Raw genomic sequence first — 19,948 nt, forward strand, 5'->3', positions numbered from 1 at the left:
TCCGACTTGTTAATTATGAACAAGTTATTTAAACATATAAATATCAAAATAAACACAATACAGTCTCAACCATCTACAGATTAACAACTGAAAGAAATAACAAACACACAAGTGACACCGTTATTTTTGGACAACTCGTCCCTGGAAAAACCAAACTTGGGAAAACTGGTGCAACAATTATGAGGGTTATTTTATTATGCAGTCTTTCCTTGAGTACAACTGGGTGTCAAACTGGCTCACTTGACAGAGAAAATAATCTGGCAGTAATACCTCTCTATTCGAAAGCAAATATTCAGAAAATTTGCCCCATGAAACCCTCTCCAACAACCTCTGAAGCTCAGCGTTAGCCCACCTGGCCTCAACGTCAGCCTAGAGCCCTCTGCGTCAGCCCTCTGAGGCACTGTGCAGCCTCTGTGGCCCTCTGCATCACTCCTGTTGCCCTCTGCATGGATGACGCAGGCCCTTCAGGCCTCTGCATAGTCCCTTCTGGCTCTGCGTGGCTCCCTCTGGCTCAACGTCTGCCTCTCTCTGCTTCTGCTCTGGTCTCTCGACACTATCTCTGCCTCTTTGTCCAATACTCACTGTCCCTCGCTGCAAACTGGTCACTCATTCGACTTTTCTTAGCAAACCCCGCTCTAGAAAATTGAGTGACTCATCACTCTAGTGTATCTCCAACTGACCCTCAAGCCTCCTCTTATACTTTTTATGTTGAGTCTTCAGCCTCTTATACTTTTTATGTTGAGTCTTCAACGGCTGAGATTACATCTCTAATCAACGACTAAGATTAGATTTGGCTTGATCCATGTCATTCAGAACCTTCTAACCCAGTTTTATATTAATACCCATTAATATTTTTATTTTCCCTAAGTTTAGACTTAAGAACTCCATTAAAAATATTAATTATTTTAATATCTCCTAAACTGGGTAGAATCTACCCAAACCATTTATGGGTCTTGGAGATCTCATGTGCTTTAGCCACTCCACCAATTTTCATGGCTAGAGCACATCCAATGCTACCCCAAATCAACACCCGGTGGTGTTTGGAGACATACCGCCCGAGGAACCTCTTGATTGGGGTTTTGAGCATACAATTGAGTTGGAACAAGGGGTATAGGCTGTGTTCACTACACCTTATAAACATCCCAAGGCATATAGGGATGAGATTGAGAGGGTCATCCATGAGTTGTTGGAACTTGGGCATATCAGGCCTAGCTCCAACCCTTTTGCTTCATCAGTTGTCCTGGTGAAGAAGGAGGATGGGTCCTTACACATGTGCATAGATTACCGGGCCCTCAACAAGAAGACCATGAAGAGCCGTTACCCCATCCCACGCGCAGATGAACTGAGGGGGGCTAAGTTCTTCTCTAAGATTGACTTGCGCTCAGGGTACCACCAGATCAGGGTGAGGGACTAGGATGTCCCTATGGCAGCTTTCAGGTGCCACTATGGTCACTTCGAGTTCTTGGTTATGCCCTTCGTTCTTACCAACACACCAGCCACCTTCCAGTCTTGCATGAACCAGGTATTTTGTTGGCAGTTATGGAAGTTCGTGCTTGTGTTCTTCAATGGCATACTGTTAAGTTATGGTATGTTCTATGCTTATAACAGTTTACTTCTTTTCCTTATTATATTCCAAAGATTAGCAATCACACGTACGTAAAGTAAAGTGCCGATGGAACATTAAACGATCAACAGAAAACAAGCCAAGACAAGAGACACAAGATGTGGCGGCTAGCCAGGGACAAACCCCACAATGTGTGGGGAAACCCTTTGATCAAATCTTCTTTTATCTTCAGTAATTCAACAGAGAGAAATAGTACAATAAATCTGATTCATATCAGCAGTAGCAAACCCTAGATCAATAGCATCAGCATTAGCGACTTCATTATCAAACTAGGGCAGACGATATCTTGCAAACCGTTCATCGGATTGACTTCATTCCACCACCAAAAGTTGCGGCTTTCAGAGGAGGTTCAGATGAACCTACAGCGCAGTTCCAAAGAGGAGATCTTCTAGGCCACGCAGGTCAATCTTTACTTCTGCAGTTGCAGCTTCAGTTTCAGCAGTTTCCGGCTTCAAACTAGGGCAGTCGGTATCTTGCAAACCATTCATCGGATTGACTTCATTCCACCACCAAAAGTTGCGGCTTTCAGAGGAGGTTCATATGAACCTACAACGCAGTTCCAAAGAGGAGATCTTCTAGGCCACACAAGTCAATCTTTACTTCTGCAGTTGTAGCTTCAAATTCAACAGCTTCCGGCTTCACATGTGTGAGAGAGAGACCCATTTCAACGCAGTAGAGAAGAGACTCATTTCTGCGTAGTAGAGAGAGAGAGATGTGATGAGATGAGTGAGTCCAAATGAGGAAAAGTCCTCTTATATTTATACACAACGTTGGTGGGTGAATAGATGCGACTGTTGGGCTTCTGAGCCTACATGAGTTGTAGGTCGGCTTGATAATAATTCCATAATCAAAATAAATTCATATCTCCATGAATACTTATCGGAATCGGATGATCTTTATACCAATCCTACACTTCTCAACGAGAGGAATATAATAAAAATATTATCAGCCATGAATAAGATGACCCACATGAAGTTTTGCCCTGGTTGCCAATTTTAACACTCGCTCTCAACCATGGAGAACTTCATCTGCAATCTGTCGATCGGTCGTTACTATTCATCCATCAAATGCACTGCCCTGTATAGCCTGACCCTTGCCCTGCTCTACTCTATTCTGCCTGTTCTGCTTTGTCTTGTTCTGCCCTGCACTGATCTGTATTGTTTTGCTCTGTTATGCTCTGCTCTTGCATTGTTCTGTTCTGCTCTGCTTTTGTCCGAATTATGAAGAAGAAGAAATGATCGAGGATGTATCATACTGACTCAAAGTAGTCTCAGAGTATGTACCACTGGTCCCAGACCAGTCTCAACCAACCCGAAGTCTGCGTCATAGTGAGTACAACTCCATTGGTCCTAGACCACTATCATCCTCCACTGACTCAAAGTCAGTCTCAGAGTGCGTACCACTGGTCCCAGACCAGTCTCAGCCGACCCGAAGTTAGCTTCATAGTAAGTACCACTCCTACCACTGGTCCCAGACCAGTATCACAGTCTCAGAGAGCGTACCACTTGTCCCAGACCAGTGTCAACCGACCCGAAGTCAGCGTCATAGTATGGTACAACTCCTACCACTGGTCCCAGACCAGTATCATTGATCCCAGATCAATGGAGGTCATCCTAGCGTAGGGAGTACAGTAGATACAACGATGCGTCCATCGGTACTACTATGGTCCCTAACTTCATTTCCCTGCTCATTGATCAGATGAGAGGTACTTCCCATGAGTCCCACACTGCATGGGTAGGATGCCTCGACAGGAGAACTAATCAATCCTGTCCTCACAGGAGAACACATCAATCTTGCTACAATCGCCGTGGAGAACACATCAATCCAGGCTGCCATGGAGAACACATCAATCCAGGTCTCACAGGAGAACTAATCATCCTGCTACACAGGAGAGCAAATCATCCTGTTCCACAAGAGAGCGAATCATCTTGTCCCACAAGAGAGCGAATCATCTTGTTCCAGTGTGCACCACCAGGGGAGGGTGAGTCGCCCTGTGGTCATATGTTGCTCCAGTAGGAACCGCAAGCCCTCAGAGCTCCCAGAGCTCAATGTATGCAACATGCAGGACCCTTGTACAAGGGTTTCTTGCCGACTCCAAGTCGTTTGGGAAAATCACAGATTAGATCTTTCCTCGGGGCTTTGACAAGGTGTATCAACCTGTACATCATCTTAATGTGATGGAGCTTCCTTGCTCATCTCCCAGATGATGTCTATCTGCTGGAGCAATTGACGAATATGGGATTCCTCAATAATCGAATCCCACCTCTGGTTGTTACAGAGAATCACAGTGGTATCCAATGTAAATCCAAACAGCTCACTGAAGAGCTTTCGCAACCAGACTGCCTCACACGAGGTTATGCTAACAACAATATATCCTGCTTCGGCGATGCTCAAAGCCACCGACTTCTGCTTCCTGCTCATCCAGGATATCGAAGCAGATCCCAAGGTGAAACAGTACCCGGAAGTGCTCTACGGTCCACCACACTGCCTGCCCAATCAACATCAGTATATCCAAGTAGTCTCACATCTCCGGCAGTGTATCTTAATCCATGAGAGATTGTGTCCTGAAGACATCTCAGAAGATTCCTGGCATCAATCCAGTGAGGCTCAACCAAATATGAGCTCACAATGCTAACTGCAAAACATATGTTCGGACGGAGGTTCACCAAGAACATCAATGCGAATGAGTTTTTGAAACTCAGAGGCATTTCCCAAGTCTGGTCCGACATTACTACCATATAACTTCTAAAAGTTAAGATCCTCAAGGTAGTCACAGGCTTGCAGTCCATCATATCGAATCTTTCCAATATATTTACCACATATTTTCCTTGAGATAGGAAAATTTCCCTTGGCTTCTGCCACACTTCAAGTCCTTGGTCCTTCATTTCAAATTCAGAAGCCATCTCCCTCTTACATTTGTGAATGAGAGGGTCTGCACCTGTTAGAAAGAGGTCATCCACATACAACACCAGTATGAGAGGCTTGTCATCTTCAACCTTAAAGTAAAGGTTAGGATCAGCTTCACTCCTAGTGAATCCCAACTTCATCAAGTAGCTATCGATCCTCTCATACCATGCTCGGGGTGCTTGCTTCAGCCCATAGAGAGCCTTCTTCAACCTGCATACATGAGATTTTCAATCATAAATCTCAAATCTGCTCCACATAGACCTCTTCTTTGATAGAACCATGTAAGAACGCGGTCTTGACATCCATCTGATGTAGGTTCCATCCTTGTGAAGCCACAAGGGCTATGATCAAGCGGATGGTCGTATATCTGGCAACAGGTGCAAATTTCATAGTCTATACCTTCCTTCTGGGATAAACCACGAGCAACAAAATGAACCTTATACTTTTCCATACTTCCATTTGTTGCATGCTTTATCTTGTAAAGCCATTTTGAATTAACAATTGTCTTGTCCAGGGTCTGGGAACTACTTCCCAGACATCATTCTCCATAATAGATTCATATTCTATAGTCATAGCACCCTTCCATAGTTAATGCTTGACGACATCTGAGAATGATGAAGGCTCATTTTGTATGATCGTGCTCATGATGGTCAGGTATCCTTGATACCTGTTAAGTTTCTTACTTTGACAGAAGGTTCCTCAGGGTGCAGCGTGTCCTTCAGCATCATCAAGTATCCCCCTAAGCCATGAAGGCCTCTTCCTAGAAGAGGAAGGCTCATCTGGATGAGAATCGATCAGATCCATGGGTTCTTCTACATCAGGCATTGATTCATCATCCTTTTCTTTCGGTTCCGTGGTGTCGGCTTCTTGAGAGCTCCTCAAAGTCGGAAGATTATTCACCTTACGGTGAACTTTTCTTCAGGAGTCTTGGAACCTAATGCTTGATGAGGGCATCGATTTTGTACATATACGGCGGTGATTGTAGTTTCAGCCCATAGAAACTTCGGAAGTCTTTGATCATGTAGCATGGCCTGGACAGCTTCCACAATCGTGCGGTTCTTCCTTCCCGCCACACCATTCTGCTCAGGAGTATGTGGTGTAGTAGTCTCCCTCTTAATGCCAGCCTTAGATATGCCTGAGTGAACCAACTGTAACATATCAGAGGTCTTGCTTTGGCTTGAGGGGAATGGTCCCCTTTTGAGCTTTCCTTCGACACATCCCGGACATACACTTTCTTTCTCTACTTGGAATTCGGGCATCCTTGTTACCATCTGTCTTACATCGGGTAGAGCCTTTTAATGAAGGTGGGCAAACCTCCGATGCCAAAGTTCGGACTAAAGAGTTGTGTCACAAGACATGAAACCTAGCGGACTTCCATCGACCTGATATAATGAATCAACACTAAACCTAAGAGTAAAGGCATCTTTAACATTATTTTTCCATAGACATACCTTGCCATTGCTGAAGGTTACCTTGTAGCCTCTGTCTTCCATTGCCAAGATGGACACTAGGTTCTTTTTGAGGTCAGGTGCATTTAATACATCCTAGAATTTCTAGCCTTCTTGAATGCTTGTCCTCTTCCTTGATTCCCAGCTCTCCTCTTACCTTTGCTGTTGAATTTGTCATTCCTTTGATTGCCATCAGAGGGATTTCGAGTTGCACCACTACATACTGTACCATGCTTCTCTAATCATGATTATCATCATGTTGCCCATGTCCATGATTTTATCCATCATAATGCTGCTCAAACTAGTGTGCATCATCATCATGCTATCCTATATGTCCATGATCTCATGTTGCCCTTTATGTCCATGATCTCATTCATCATGATGCTCATGATCTCATACATAGTGACTTGCTTTATCGCAAATGTAACATCGTCATTTTCTTCTAGCCTTAGGTCCAGCCTTTCCTTTTGATTTAGTCCCGGAATTATTTCTTTTCTTTGCATGAGAAGAAAAGGCAGCAGGAGGACCTTTAGGCATGGGCATTTCTTACACTTCTTCCCTTGTTTCTTCTTGAATGCATCTAGCCATTAATTCCTCGAAACCAGGAATTACATTATAGTTCAAAAGAGTAGTCCTGAACACATACCATTCAAATGGCAATCCTCCAAGAGTTGTGAGTGCCATTTCTCTGTCAGTAATAGTTTCCCTAATAGATAGGAGATCGTTCTTGATCTCGGTGATTCTTAAGAAGTATGCTTGCATACTTCCATCTTTACCCTTCTTTATTTCCCTCAGCGTATTTCTAAGAAACAAAACTTGATTTGCATCATTAACTTTAAATAAACTCACCAGTCTATTGTAGATTTCCTTGGAGGTGTCCAGTTCGGAGATGTAGGCCACCAAGTGCTTGTCGATAGAGTCCCGGATGATCTTCTATTGTTTTGACTTCTCCATTTTTTCATTTGTTCTAGGCAGTGGCGGATGCATTTGATGGAGGCTCAACAATATTGCCTCTCACATGATCCAACACTCCTTGATTCTCAAGGGTTAGATCGATAGATATCTTCCATCCGTGATAGTCAGCTTTCTCACGGAGCTTGTCTTCAGCAAGAAAGAGTGTTGAGGACCCCATAGTTCTTTTAGGATAGCCTTGCCAATATTCTCTTCGATGATTGCTCTTGCTCTTGCTCGGGCTTTGTCTTCACCTCAGCTCAGATACCATGTTAAGTTATGGTATGTTCTATACTTATAACAGTTTACTTATTTTCCTTATTATATTCCAAAGATTAGCAATCACACGTACATAAAGTAAAGTGCAGATAGAACATTAAATGATCGACAGAAAACAAGCCAAGACAAGAGACACAAGATGTGGCGGCTAGCCAGGGACAAACCCCACAATGTGTGGGGAAACCCTTTGATCAAATCTTCTTTTATCTTCAATAATTCAGCAAAGAGAAATAGTACAATAAATCTGATTCATATCAGCAGTAGCAAACCCTAGATCAATAGCATCAGCATTAGCGGCTTCATTATCAAACTAAGGCAGTCGATATCTTGCAAATCGATCATCGGATTGACTTCATTCCACCACCAAAAGTTGCGGCTTTCAGAGGAGGTTCAGATGAACCTACAGCGCAATTCCAAAGAGGAGATCTTCTAGGCCACGCAAGTCAATCTTTACTTCTGCAGTTGCAGCTTCAAATTCAACAGCTTCTGGCTTCACATGTGTGAGAGAGAGATCCATTTTAGCGCAGTAGAGAAGAGACTCATTTCTGCGTAGTAGAGAGAGAGAGATGTGATGAGATGAGTGAGTCCAAATGAGGAAAAGTCCTCTTATATTTATACACAACGTTGGTGGGTGAATAGATGCGACTGTTGGGCTTCTGAGCCTACATGAGTTGTAGGTCGGCTTGATAATAATTCCATAATCAAAATAAATTCATATCTCCATGAATACTTATCGGAATCGGATGATCTTTATATCAATCCTACACCTCTCAACGAGAGGAATCTAATAAAAATATTATCAGCCATGAATAAGATGACCCACATGAAGTTTTGCCCTGGTTGCCAATTTTAACACATACTAATTTGCAACCGGACCTGGGAGGAGCACTTGTAGCATTTAGAGACAGTATTGCGTATCCTAGAGGAGCAGCCGTTTTACGCTAAGTTTTCCAAGTGTGGGTTCGGTTTGATGGAGATGCTCTATCTAGGGCACATTATTAGAGAGGATGGTGTGAGAGTTCTTGAGGAGAAGATCGGTCATCCGGGATTGGCCAGATCCCTAGAATGTGACGAAGTTGAGGGGTTTTGTGGGCATTTGCACCTACTATCGGAAGTTCGTGAAGGGTTTGTAATGTTCCAAATAGAAATTTTACAGCAATAATAAAAAATCCTTCCTAGGGTGGCTCTCAAGGTCCATCGAAGAAGGTTGAGATTTACTCCTTGGGAAGCTCTTGTGCTGAGAAACACTTGTAACTCCGCTGAACAACTAGAGTAACAATAGATAATCAAATGTCAAAAAACCCTAAAATGAGAGCCTCACCTCCAATTTATAGCTAGCCATCCCTCATGCTCCTTGTGGGTTCCACCCATCAAATTCCCTCTCACCCAATTCAAATTCCTCCAATGGGTGTGTATTCCCTTGGAGTAGCCCCCACTCTCCACTTCCCATCGAATTTCTTTGCTTTTCTAATGCTTGGGGGTGGCACCTTTATAAATTTTCCTTTTTCACCTACTTTTCCCAAGTTTATATGCCAAATATTTATTAACTGCAAAAAATTGAAAAATTGTGAATTCCCTTAGCAAAACTATTAATTGGGGACATGATAGGGTTTCTCGCAGTTAGTTGTTCCTCTCACTGATTTGATGAAGAAGAGGGTGTTTTAGTGGACAGATGGGGCGCAGGAGGCTTTTGAGTGCCTCAAATGGGTCATGAGCAGCTGCCCGGTGTTGGCACTCCCTAACAACCCTTTGTGCTTGAGTGTGATGCATTAGGGGAGGGTGTAGGAGCAGTTTTGATGCAGGGGGGACACCCGATAGCTTTCGAGAGCTGGAAGATACTGCCACATGAGAGATTGTACTCCATTTACGATAAGGAGATACTAGCCATCATGCATACGCTAGTCAATTTTAGGTAGTGTTTGGTGGGAAACAGGTGCAGGGTCACAACAACCTCAGATTCTTCTTGGAGAATAAGCAGTTGCAGGAGAGGCAACAAAAGTGGGTGAGAAAGCCCCAGGCATACGACTTTGACATTGAGTATTCAAAGGGAAGCATAACGTAGTATCTGATGCATTTTCCAGGAGGCCGACTACCCTTTCATTAGTGAGTTTTGCACCGGATTGGCGGGGACAGTTGCTTGTGGAGTATTCCAAGGACCGTTTTGCATGTGAGGTCCTTGAGGGTGCAGTGGTGGATGACCGATACCAGGTGATGAACGAGGTGATTTACTTTTGGAACCGGATTAATTTGGTACCCATCTCCCAGTTGAAGGAGAAGAACCTACAGGCAGCCCATGACTCACCATTATCAAGGCATCGGGGGTTTAACAAGACATACAGGACCATCAGGGAGCGCTTTGCATGGAAGGGCCTCAAGGATGACGTTTTGAGACATATTCGGGAGTGTGACACATGGCAGAGGAACAAGGTTAAGCAAACACACCCTGTTGGATTACACAACCTCTTGCTATTCCTGAGGGAAAGTGGGAGAGTGTGTCGATGGATTTTATCACTGGGTTGCCCACAACGCAGGGAAAGGACTGCATATATGTGGTGGTGGACCGATTGACGAAGTTTGCACACTTTTTCGCCATCTCAGCCCGGTCCTCGGCCTCACAAGTGGTCAAATTGTTTTTCAGAGAGGAATTTCGACTTGATGGTCTCCCAAAGACCATAGTCAATGATCAGGATAGTAGATCCATGGGAAGATTTTGTCAGGACCTATTTTGACTAGTGGGTACAGATCTCAGCCTGAGCACCAATTATCACCCCCAGATGAATGGGCAGACGAAGATTGTCAACAAATGGCTAGAGGGTTACTTGCGTACCTATGTGATGGGTCAGCAACAAGTATGGATACGGTGGTTTCACTTGGGCGAGTACTTCTATAACACTGCATACCACATGTTCATAGGTATGTCCCCATTCAGAGCCCTATATGGCTATGATTCATTATCTTTTGCTGATGTGATGTTTGGAGACAAAAAGGCCCCTAGGGCCAAGGATTGGATACAATAGAGCCAAGAAATCTTGAGGGCTCTCAAAGATAACTTGCAGACTACCTAGAACCAGGAGAAGCTCTACGCAGACAAGGGCCAAATAGAAAGGCAATTTGAGGTTGGGGACTTGGTCTTCTTGAGGCTCAAGTCGTATAGGCAGTCATCACTCAAGCAGAAGGGGGCCGAGAATCTCAAGCCTCGCTTCTATGGGCCGTACCGAGTCACTAGGAGAGTCGGGGAGGTAACATATGAGCTGGAGCTACTCTTAGGGAGCCAAGTACATAACATTTTTCATGTGTCTTGCCTGAAAAAGGCATTAGGGTAGTAGGTGACAGCAACTACAGAGCTACCACCTATGCATGATGAGGGGCACTTAGTTCTGGAGCCGAAGAATATTTTGGACACCTGTGAGAGGCACTCGCGGAACAGGGTCATCAAGGAGTTTTTGATCAGATGGAAGAACTTATTGGATGAGGATGCCACCTGGGAAGGGGAGCAGATACTTCAACATCCTTCATTATAGTTGTTTAAGGACAAACAATGTTTTGGTGGGGAGGACTGTGATATTCCCACTTATCAACATTGCTAAGGGGAAATATCAATTTTGCTCAATTTTGGATAAATTCGCACTTGCACTTAGGAGATGGATTTAGAGGGCCCACATGATTTTTTGATTAAAGTGAAGCCCAAACATTAGAAAATGGAGGAGGAAAATTGAGCCACTAGTGGTACGTGGGGGCCACCCATAGAGAAATGCGGCCCACAAGGGAAACACACACTCATTGGAGCGAGTTTGGTGGGGGAAAGTCGAGTTGGGCCCACATGGGAATTTTGGAGGCTCTTTGACAAAAAGAGGAAGAGGCACTCATTTTGGTCATTCATGAATATTTGAGAATTGTCTTAGACTAGCATGCTTGAGCTGAAGCCAAGTCTGCAAGTGTTGTTTAGCACAAGAGTGTTTCTGAGCAGAAATCTCAACCCTTGCTTCGGTGGACTTCGAGTGCCAGCTCAAGGAGGGAGTCTCATCCATTCCAGTTCGATCCAGGAGTGACGAAGTGCGAGTTTGAGGGAGGTTCCAGCAACAACAGTGTAGGCACTACACAATCCCTGGAGGAGTCACACTTGGGGGCTGAGGAGAGGAGAGAAGGGAGTTTGGGGCTAAAACTTGAGGAGTTTGGAGAGGAGTTTTGTTGGTGATTGCAGCCATTTTGGGGGCCTTTTGCAGCATGATTGTCAGGGTGGTCGGATTTCCTAGCAACAGTGCCATTGAGGGAAATTGGTTCGAAATTCCAAAGTCAACAATCGGAAAATTCCTTCATTGGTTTTTTTGGGTATTTGGTGGAGAGCCTGAGGTTAATTTCGTGGAATAGTCTGAGCACCAGAGGAGGTCCTAGCAGCTATTCTACCTAGCCAGCAGCTCATTTTTTGGACATTTCAGGGCAGAGCCAAAGGAAGATCAACTAGTACGCTTGGGGGACTTCATATTCATCACTTGGGGTTAGCTAGCTTGCCTTGGGCAAGCCCAGGTGCATACTTTCCAAGCATCCATTAAACTTCATGGTTTATCAATAAAATGGCTTAGCAACACAGTTTTTGGCTCAATTTGGTGTTCTGATGTTTGAGTAAATTTTCTGTGTTTATCTCTATGCATGCTTTGTTTATTACTATAAATTTTCCTTAGGGATATTACACCAGAGGACGCATGCTAAACATGTGTTCAACACATGCCCTAAGTGTGTCCAACACTAGGGTGTGAAAAAACCCTGTCTGGAGTCTTAAATTTTTCTTGATGAAAACAAGATGTGTGATGTGTCTCTTGATGGTATGGGTTTGGATAGTAGTCTTGAGTTAGCATTATCCAACTTGGATCTTAATGAACTAGTGCTAGAGCTGATCAATTTTGATGATAGGATCCTCTTGAGGGGTCATCCTCCACACCAACATATACATATCTTGAATTGGATATAAAGGAGGATGGAGGACAAAACAATGGAAATGGTTATAATTTTGATGATTTTGACATGGAGGACTGTTGGCTGTTATGAGTTATGAGATTCTTTCATCTATGGTTCTCATAGCCACCCTATTTTCTAAATGTTCCAGTGTTTGAAAATTTTGGATCTTAATGTCTATTTCATTTTTGTATTTGTGTGTGTGTTCCAGTTTCTGAAAATTTTGGATCTGTATGTCTATTTCATTTTTGTATTTATGTGTGTGTATAATGTGTCCCCTTTGTCTTATTTCCAAGGTCAATGTGTTTGATGTTGGATACTTATATCCACGTGTCCTTATGTCATGTGACTTAGCTGACACCTTTTTTTACGATATGAAGGATTAGAGATGTGTGGTTGGAGAGTGTAATGTTCCAAACTAGGAAAAATAGTGCTATGCAAAGCGAACAATAAAAACAACACCATGAAATTAAATCAAACCATCATACCACAAAATTGGTAACTAAACTGTGTTGTCTACTCATTTTATTAAATGCGAAGAGGTGTACAACAAGGTGCTGGAATGTGTGCACCTGGGCTTGCTCTAGGCATAACAAAAGCCAAAAATAAACAATGGAACATCCTCCTCAAATCTGCTGTTTATCCGGCCGTAGAGCTGGCTATTACTGCTCAGAAAGGTGTTGCTGCCTGAAATGATCTGTTGTTAGAGCCTTCCCTGTTGCTCAGAAAATTCTGGGAAATGAATCCCAGCCTCTATGCAAGAAACCCATAATACAACACGAAGGAATTGGCCAAATGTTGATCCCAGAATTTTGGCCCAAATTCCCCCTAGCTCCTCTAACTGCTGGTTGAGTTGGGACCCTTGTTTGACCCCTCAGATATGCCCAAAAAATTCTATAAAATTAGGAGTGTACAACTTGCCAAAAACCCAAAAAAACCCAGGAAAGGTTTCCCTTGGTTCCAACCTTCAAAAATTGACCCTTCATAGCTTGGCCCTCCTCCAAATACGAATTTTGTTGCTGTGACTGATCCTGTCAATCTATGCACTCCCAGCTCCAACAATCCTCCTCAAATGGCCCTCCAAATGATCTCCCAGCTCCCCAGCTCCAAATCCCTGGGATAATGTTGCCCCAACAAATCTCACTCCAATGGCTGCGCAGTCCCTGCGCTGCTGTTACTCTCCCTGTTCTACGCTGCTGGTGCTCTCCTTGCTTTGCGCTTCTTATACTCTCCCTATTGTTGGAACTCAACCTCCTTGCTGCTATTTTCTTGTTGCTGTAACTGGGCCCTCCTGCTGCTCCTTTCCTTGCTGCTGTAACTCGGCTTCCTTGCTATTACTTCCCCTCCTGCTTGAACTTGACTACAGTTGCTGAACTCGTCTCCCTACTATTGGAACTTGACTATAGTTTCTTGTAACTCGTCTCCCTATTGTTGCTATGAACTGAGATGAAGAAAAACTCCCTCCTAGGGCTGGCACTTGATGTCCACCAAAGCAAGGGTTGAGATCTCCGCTCGGAGACACTCGTTTGCTAAACAACACAGTAACCCGGCTAAGCAACTCGAGCAACTAAAATTGAGTTCAATATGTCAAAAGATGCTGAAATGAGGAGAGTTGCCTTCCTTATATAGATTTCATGGAAACTTTTCCCTCCATTTTCCCCCCATCGTGGGTCCCTCACTCAACCATCGATTTCCCCTCCATGCAAATAGAACTAGGGAATGTTTATTTTCCTAGTGTGGGTGGCCCCCACGTATAACTTAACCACACCGAAATAACTTCTACTAATCCTAGCTTCCTAATAAAATCAAATGGGCCCCATCACATCCAAAATTGGCCTCAAAATGTAGAGATTAATCTCATTCCAAAATAATTTAGGAAGGGACATTATTCTCCTCCCCTCCCAAATGTTGCTTGTCCCCAAGCAACTTCAGTGCTGGATGCTCAAATATGTGCTCTCCCTCCCAAGTAGCATCCTCATCCGACAAGTTCCTCAAATGCACCAAAAATCGCTTGTCCTCATGCAGTGCCTGAACAAGCATCCTCTCTAACTGTTGCTCGCCACTGTCACTGCAAAATGTGCCAGGGTCCCAGATGTGGCACTGAATCGTCCTTGTCCTAGACACTGTTATGATATGAAAGAATCCTTCAATACCCGGATCTTAGGCCATCCTGTCCAACATGAAGCTCCCCTCGCTCCACTCACTATCTTGCCCGGTACAGGTACCAGAAGTCCCCTGCTCGATCAATGACTCGCTAAAGTGCAATGGAAGATTTGTATGATCTCCCCCTGTAGTAGGCAACACATCCCTAGAGGTTATTGAGTTGTGAAGAGCTGTGATGCCCCAATTCCCTGCTAGTCCCAGAGTGGTGTCACCATGCTGACGCTGCGCTACTCAGACTATGACTTACTTCCCATCATGCACAGACAGTATCCTTGTCTCTTGGAACTCGATGGTGGAATAATGATAGAGGCAAGACACACCCTGCCTCGACATCTCCATGATGCTAAAGTCTACCCATCTAAATCTAACTCTGAACCGGTGGAGCCACAAAGAAAGCCTGCCTTGCCGTCCGATGAAGGCCACTATGTAGTATGTATCACCATGTGCCAACCCCAAAGTGAAATAGACCACTCTTTGCCATGACTCTGACCATCACGAGATAGAGTGATCTATCAATCAACTGAATCCCTGCATTCCCTAGTTGGACCTGCTGCAACATAGCTTTGACAACTACATGAATCCATCCATGCTTCATCTCTAGTCCTTGCATGTGATCAATAATTAGGCTCCATATATCGTGGGCTAATCTGATGCATGCTAATCTACCCTGTGCTTGCCACTGTGTAATACCAATGATCGCTGGAAGCCACGTGTGCCAAGTAGCTACCCCCTGAATGCAACCAAAAGATGGATATCTGATACTTGTAATCGACTCAGGGTATGTGGATCCCTCCTGTCCCTGCCAACCATCTCCCCTAGGTCTGCCATCCACCCTCTCGATAATGTGCCAATATAAGGTCTGGAGCCCAAACACATACTGGGAAACTACCTCAGCCGTACCTAGTATCCTCTGCTCATGAATAGTCCCGACATGCCCTGAGAAAAGGGTGACATGTGTCTCACTTGTGACTAGCTCCCTAGACGTAGGCTCGGTGATGAATGATATGCCACCCTTGCAGATGATCACCTCATCCCCCAACTTGTGGCTGTCAACTGACGTGCCAACCCAATGCCATTGCTGAAAAGTTCCCCCCTTAGTGCACTGAGTGTCACCCAAATATCTTGGGTGAGCTCTTGCGGATACCATCAAGTATCTCTCATCTGTGTTCCCGTCGATCCTGGGTGAACTATGCCCAAAGGTATGACCAGTGTTTCCGTCCAAGGGTCTCCCTGGAGGCAACACTCCAAGACCTCGTTGTGCATCACTATACACCCCTGCATACTACCGATCATCCCAGTACTCTTGGACATGCCGCTGTACACCGCGGCCTAGCCATGTACACCACTGGATACCCTCGGCTACGGCTATGCCATCTTGTACCGTCTTGTGTCCCGCCTTTTTAACTGCACCTATCACTACCTGCGTGTACTCAATGCGATGTGAGGCACTCCAACTCCACAACGCAGTCCAACATACTATGACACACCCCCTTGCGTCTCCATGCCCATCTGCAAACCATTGCTCCACGCTAGATGCTCCTACCCATCCTTGAATGAGATGGCCTAAAGCTGTGTCCATATGTGTCGGCCCGCATCTAACCCATATCATCACCTCCATTGTCGCATCACCATGCTCTCCGATGAGGGGACCTCCCCTCCAAGTCCTCCCTAAGGGACTCAAGAAGTGAATCTCCCCAGGTGTCTGCAGCGATGCCAGCACCGCTCTGCTCCTTTGTGTCCCACACAAATGCGAAGAATCCCCAGCTCCATACAAGGCACTGTCTCGTGGCCTGTGAAGGCCACCTCCTCTGACAAACTCCTGCCAGAGTATGTTGATCACCTAGTGATCCCATGTACAAATGCCATACCAAGACAACCAAAAGAGTCTATCCATAAAATGGCTGGCCACTGGTGTTGACTGAGACTCTCCTAGCGAATGTGCGCGCTCAACTACTACGTCAACTGTACCATCCAGGTTGTACTCAACCAACATACTTGGGAAATAATAGGTAGTCCCATCAGGAAACCAATGCAGTCTGCGCTGCTGGTATCCCCAGTGCTTGGAAGCTCCTACTGAGCTACACCCAGGTCCACCACCATCTCCATAGCCCAGTCCATAGGGTACCAACTCAAAATCCCTCGCCATCCAACCCCAAGAGAGAGATCAAATGCACGAACTCCTGCACATAGAACACCCCCAGCGTGTGGGTGTTGCACCCTGTGCAACTGAGGTCATCTCATCTCGCTATCCTGGTCAATACATGAAATGTGAGTTGGTAGCTCTGTCTCTCTCTGTCGAATGGGCCAAGGTAACCTAACAGTGCTGCCAACACTTCTATGTTTGCCCGAAGAGGGCTGCTCTCATGCCCCAACATGCACTCTAGTTGCACCACTAGGGAATCTAACCGCTCCCCAATGTGAGTCAATTTGGCCGTGGAATCGGCACAAACCACTCTCATGGCCTCTAGCTCCTCGTTCTACTGCAGAATAGCCTCACGCACTAACGTGACCTTCCTTTGTAATGCTAGAAGGTCATCCTGAAACTGGTGGAACTGTCGTGGGCATCTATCACCTGTAAACTCGGTCACAACTCTAGATACCTCAGCAACTATTGGCATTTCGTACATGGGTGGCACCCCCTCAATAGATGGCTCTATGTGTGTAGGCTCTATCCTCTCCACCAAGGTGTCAACTGGGGCTATCAAAGAGGTCTCTAGTAAAGGTGACTCTTGCGCCACACTAGGTATATCGATGTGCTCCTCACCATCCTATGGGCTCTCAGCATCATACTCAACCTCCTCCTCAGGCTCCTGATATCTAAAGCCAGGTCTCCACTAGCAAAAGTGCCCCCTGGTCTCACCCTCTAAACGTCTCTGTCTTGCCTGCTCTTTTTCAGGAGATCTCTTGCCCCAATCTGGTCGACTTTCCCTACATGATGTAGATGGTTGCACCCCCACGGCCTACTCACCTCTAACATCTCTATTGTAAGGGTGAGGATGGGTTTGGTCTGTTACTCTCCTCAACTGGGCCAACCTCTCATTGTCCCAACGAATTCTACCCCAAAATTTCTGCATACTAGATTTCCCTTGAGCCATGGCTTTGTCTCTGTTTCACCTGTCATTGTGCAATCATACCCAAATCTTCCATGATCTTTTGGCTAATTTCCCACCACTGGGCCAAGATCATGCTTTGATACCACTGTAATGATCCAAACTAGGAAAAGTAGTGCTATGCAAGGCGAACAATAAAAAAAACACCATGAAATTAAATTAGACCATCATACCACAAAATTGGCAACCGAACTGCGTTATCTACTTATTTTATTAAATGGAAAGAGGTGTACAATAAGGTGCTGGAATGTGTGCACCTGGGCTTGCTCTAGGCAAGCTAGCAAAAGCCCAAAATAAATAATGGAACACCCTCCTCAAATCTGCTGGTAATCCAGCCCAAGAGCTGCGTTGTTACTGCCCAGAAAGGTGTTGCCGCCTAAAATGATCTACTGTTAGAGCCTTCCCTATTGGTCAGAAAATTCTAGGAAATTAATCCCAACCTCTATGCAAGAAATCCATAATAACCCACGAAGGAATTGACCAAATGTTGACGCCGGAATTTTGGCCCAAATTCCCCCTAGCTTCCCTAGCTGCTGGTTGAGTTGGGACCCCTTTTTTATCCCTTAGATGTGCCTAGAAAATTCTATAAAATTAGGAGCGTACTCCTTGCCAAAATCCCAAAAACACCCAGAAAAGGTTTCCCTTGGTTCCAACCTTCAAAAATTGATGCTTCACAGCTTGGCCCTCCTCCAAATATGAATTTTGTTGCTGTGACTGATCCTGTTGATCTATGCACTCCCAGCTCCAACAATCCTCTTCAAATGGCCCTCCAAATGATCTCTTGGCTCACCAGCTCCAAATCCTCGAGATAATGTTGCCCCAACAAATCTCACTCCAACGGCTGCGCAATCCCTGTGTTGTTGTTACTCTCCCTGTTCTACGTTGTTGTTACTCTACCTGCTCCGCGTTGTTGTTACTCTTCATGTTCTACACTGTTGTTACTCTCCCTGGTCTGCGCTGCTGCTACTCTCCCTGCTACTGGAACTCAACTTCCTTGCTGCTATTTTCCTGCTGCTGTAACTTGACCCTCCTATTGCTCCTTTCCTAGCGACTGTTACTTCCCCTATTGCTGGAACTTGACTACAGTGGCTGAACTCATCTCCCTACTGTTGGAACTCGACTATAGCTTGCTGTAACTCGTCTCCCTGCTGTTGCTATGAATTGAGATGAAGAAAAACTCCCTCCTAGGGCTGGCACTCGAAGTCCACCGAAGCAAGGGTTGAGATCTCCACTTGGAGGCACTCGTGTGCTAAACAACACAGTAACCCGGCTAAGCAGCTCGAGCAACTAAGATTGAGTTCAATATGTCAAAAGATGATGAAATGAGGAGAGTTGCCTTCCTTATATAGATTTTATGGAGCACTTTTCCCTCCATTTTCCCTCCATCGTGGGTCCCTCACTCAACCATCGATTTCCCCTCCATGCAAATAGAACTAGGGAATGCATATTCTCCTAGTGTGGGTGACCCCCACGTATAACTTAACCACACCGAAATAACTTCTACTAAGTCTAGCTTCCTAATAAAATCGAATGGGCCCCATCACCTCCAAAATTGGCCTCAAAATGTAGAGATTAATCCTGTTCCAAAATAATTTAGGAAGGGACATTACAGAGAGGTCTTTTATAAATCCTGTGTTCCTTGATAAAGGATACTTTTAGGAATGTTGCTTGAAATTGTATTTACCTCTTATTGTCATCTGCTTGATCCCTCCTCTAGGCCAAAGTGAAAGTCAAACTATGTTGATACTAAAAAACCTATATGGCTCCGTAGCTTCTTTGCAAGATTCTAAATAATATATCCCACTTCCCAGTCATTCCTGTGGATGAGATTTGCAGGCTTTAATCACGAATTGGCATCTCATTACTAGTTTCTTTATTCCATTGGTAAATAGGTTTCAACCTGAAATGGTGGGAAATATACTTTGTCTGCCTCAGAAGCCTTTCAAGCTTTCTCATAAGACCTTACCAGGTTACTTCCCAGGATTGAGCAAGGGTTTGATGTCTCTAGATTTCACTTTTCTTAAAATACTGAGAAACTGTGTGTTGGTTTAGGATAGTGAGTAGACTTCTCATTGGCCAAAACCTATATTACTTGAGATATTGTTCATTTATATTAGTTTAAGTATAAGCTTGGACTGGATCGATATAGAGCTATGAAGATTTACACAACTAGTATAGTTATTTATGCTCAAGATTGTTATGCCTCACAAAGTCTCTTTCTTTATTATATATGTCATAAATTCCAGTGGCATTGACCATTTTTTGTTGTTGAGGACAATAATGCATTTTCTTCCTTCCTTTAGTTCTCTTTGTAATATTTAATAAGTGGGGTTGACTTTTGTTTGCAGTAGTCAGCAAGGAGGAGACGTGGTTTGATACTGTAGCTTCCTTAGAGTCTGACTCGGATGAGGACTTCATAAGTGTTCCTGGAGGTACAGGATCGTTTAATGTTCTAGCTTCTGTTAGACTTATCCTCATGCAGAAGCATTTCTTTGGAACTTCAAATTTTTAATTAC

General features: G+C 44.6%; 1 protein-coding gene across 7 annotated transcripts in view; it reads left to right on the forward strand.

The window, feature by feature from the left end:
• LOC149141834 (uncharacterized) overlaps positions 1-19,948 on the forward strand; it is a 258,860-nt gene that overhangs the window by 123,829 nt on the left and 115,083 nt on the right. For 5 of the 7 annotated variants that reach the window (XM_089446337.1, XM_089446336.1, XM_089446339.1 and 2 more), the window contains one exon: positions 19,781-19,864. In XM_089446337.1, coding sequence (XP_089302463.1) covers positions 19,781-19,864 — 84 coding nt within the window. The remainder of the gene's footprint in view (positions 1-19,780; positions 19,865-19,948) is intronic. The other 2 variants (XM_089446338.1, XM_089446340.1) reach the window with 1 other exon arrangement.

The sequence above is a fragment of the Pinus tabuliformis genome, chromosome X (genome assembly GCF_031772625.1).
Source record: "Pinus tabuliformis cultivar Carrire ecotype Pingquan chromosome X, CPIR1, whole genome shotgun sequence".
Classification (NCBI taxonomy): Eukaryota; Viridiplantae; Streptophyta; class Pinopsida; order Pinales; family Pinaceae; genus Pinus; species Pinus tabuliformis.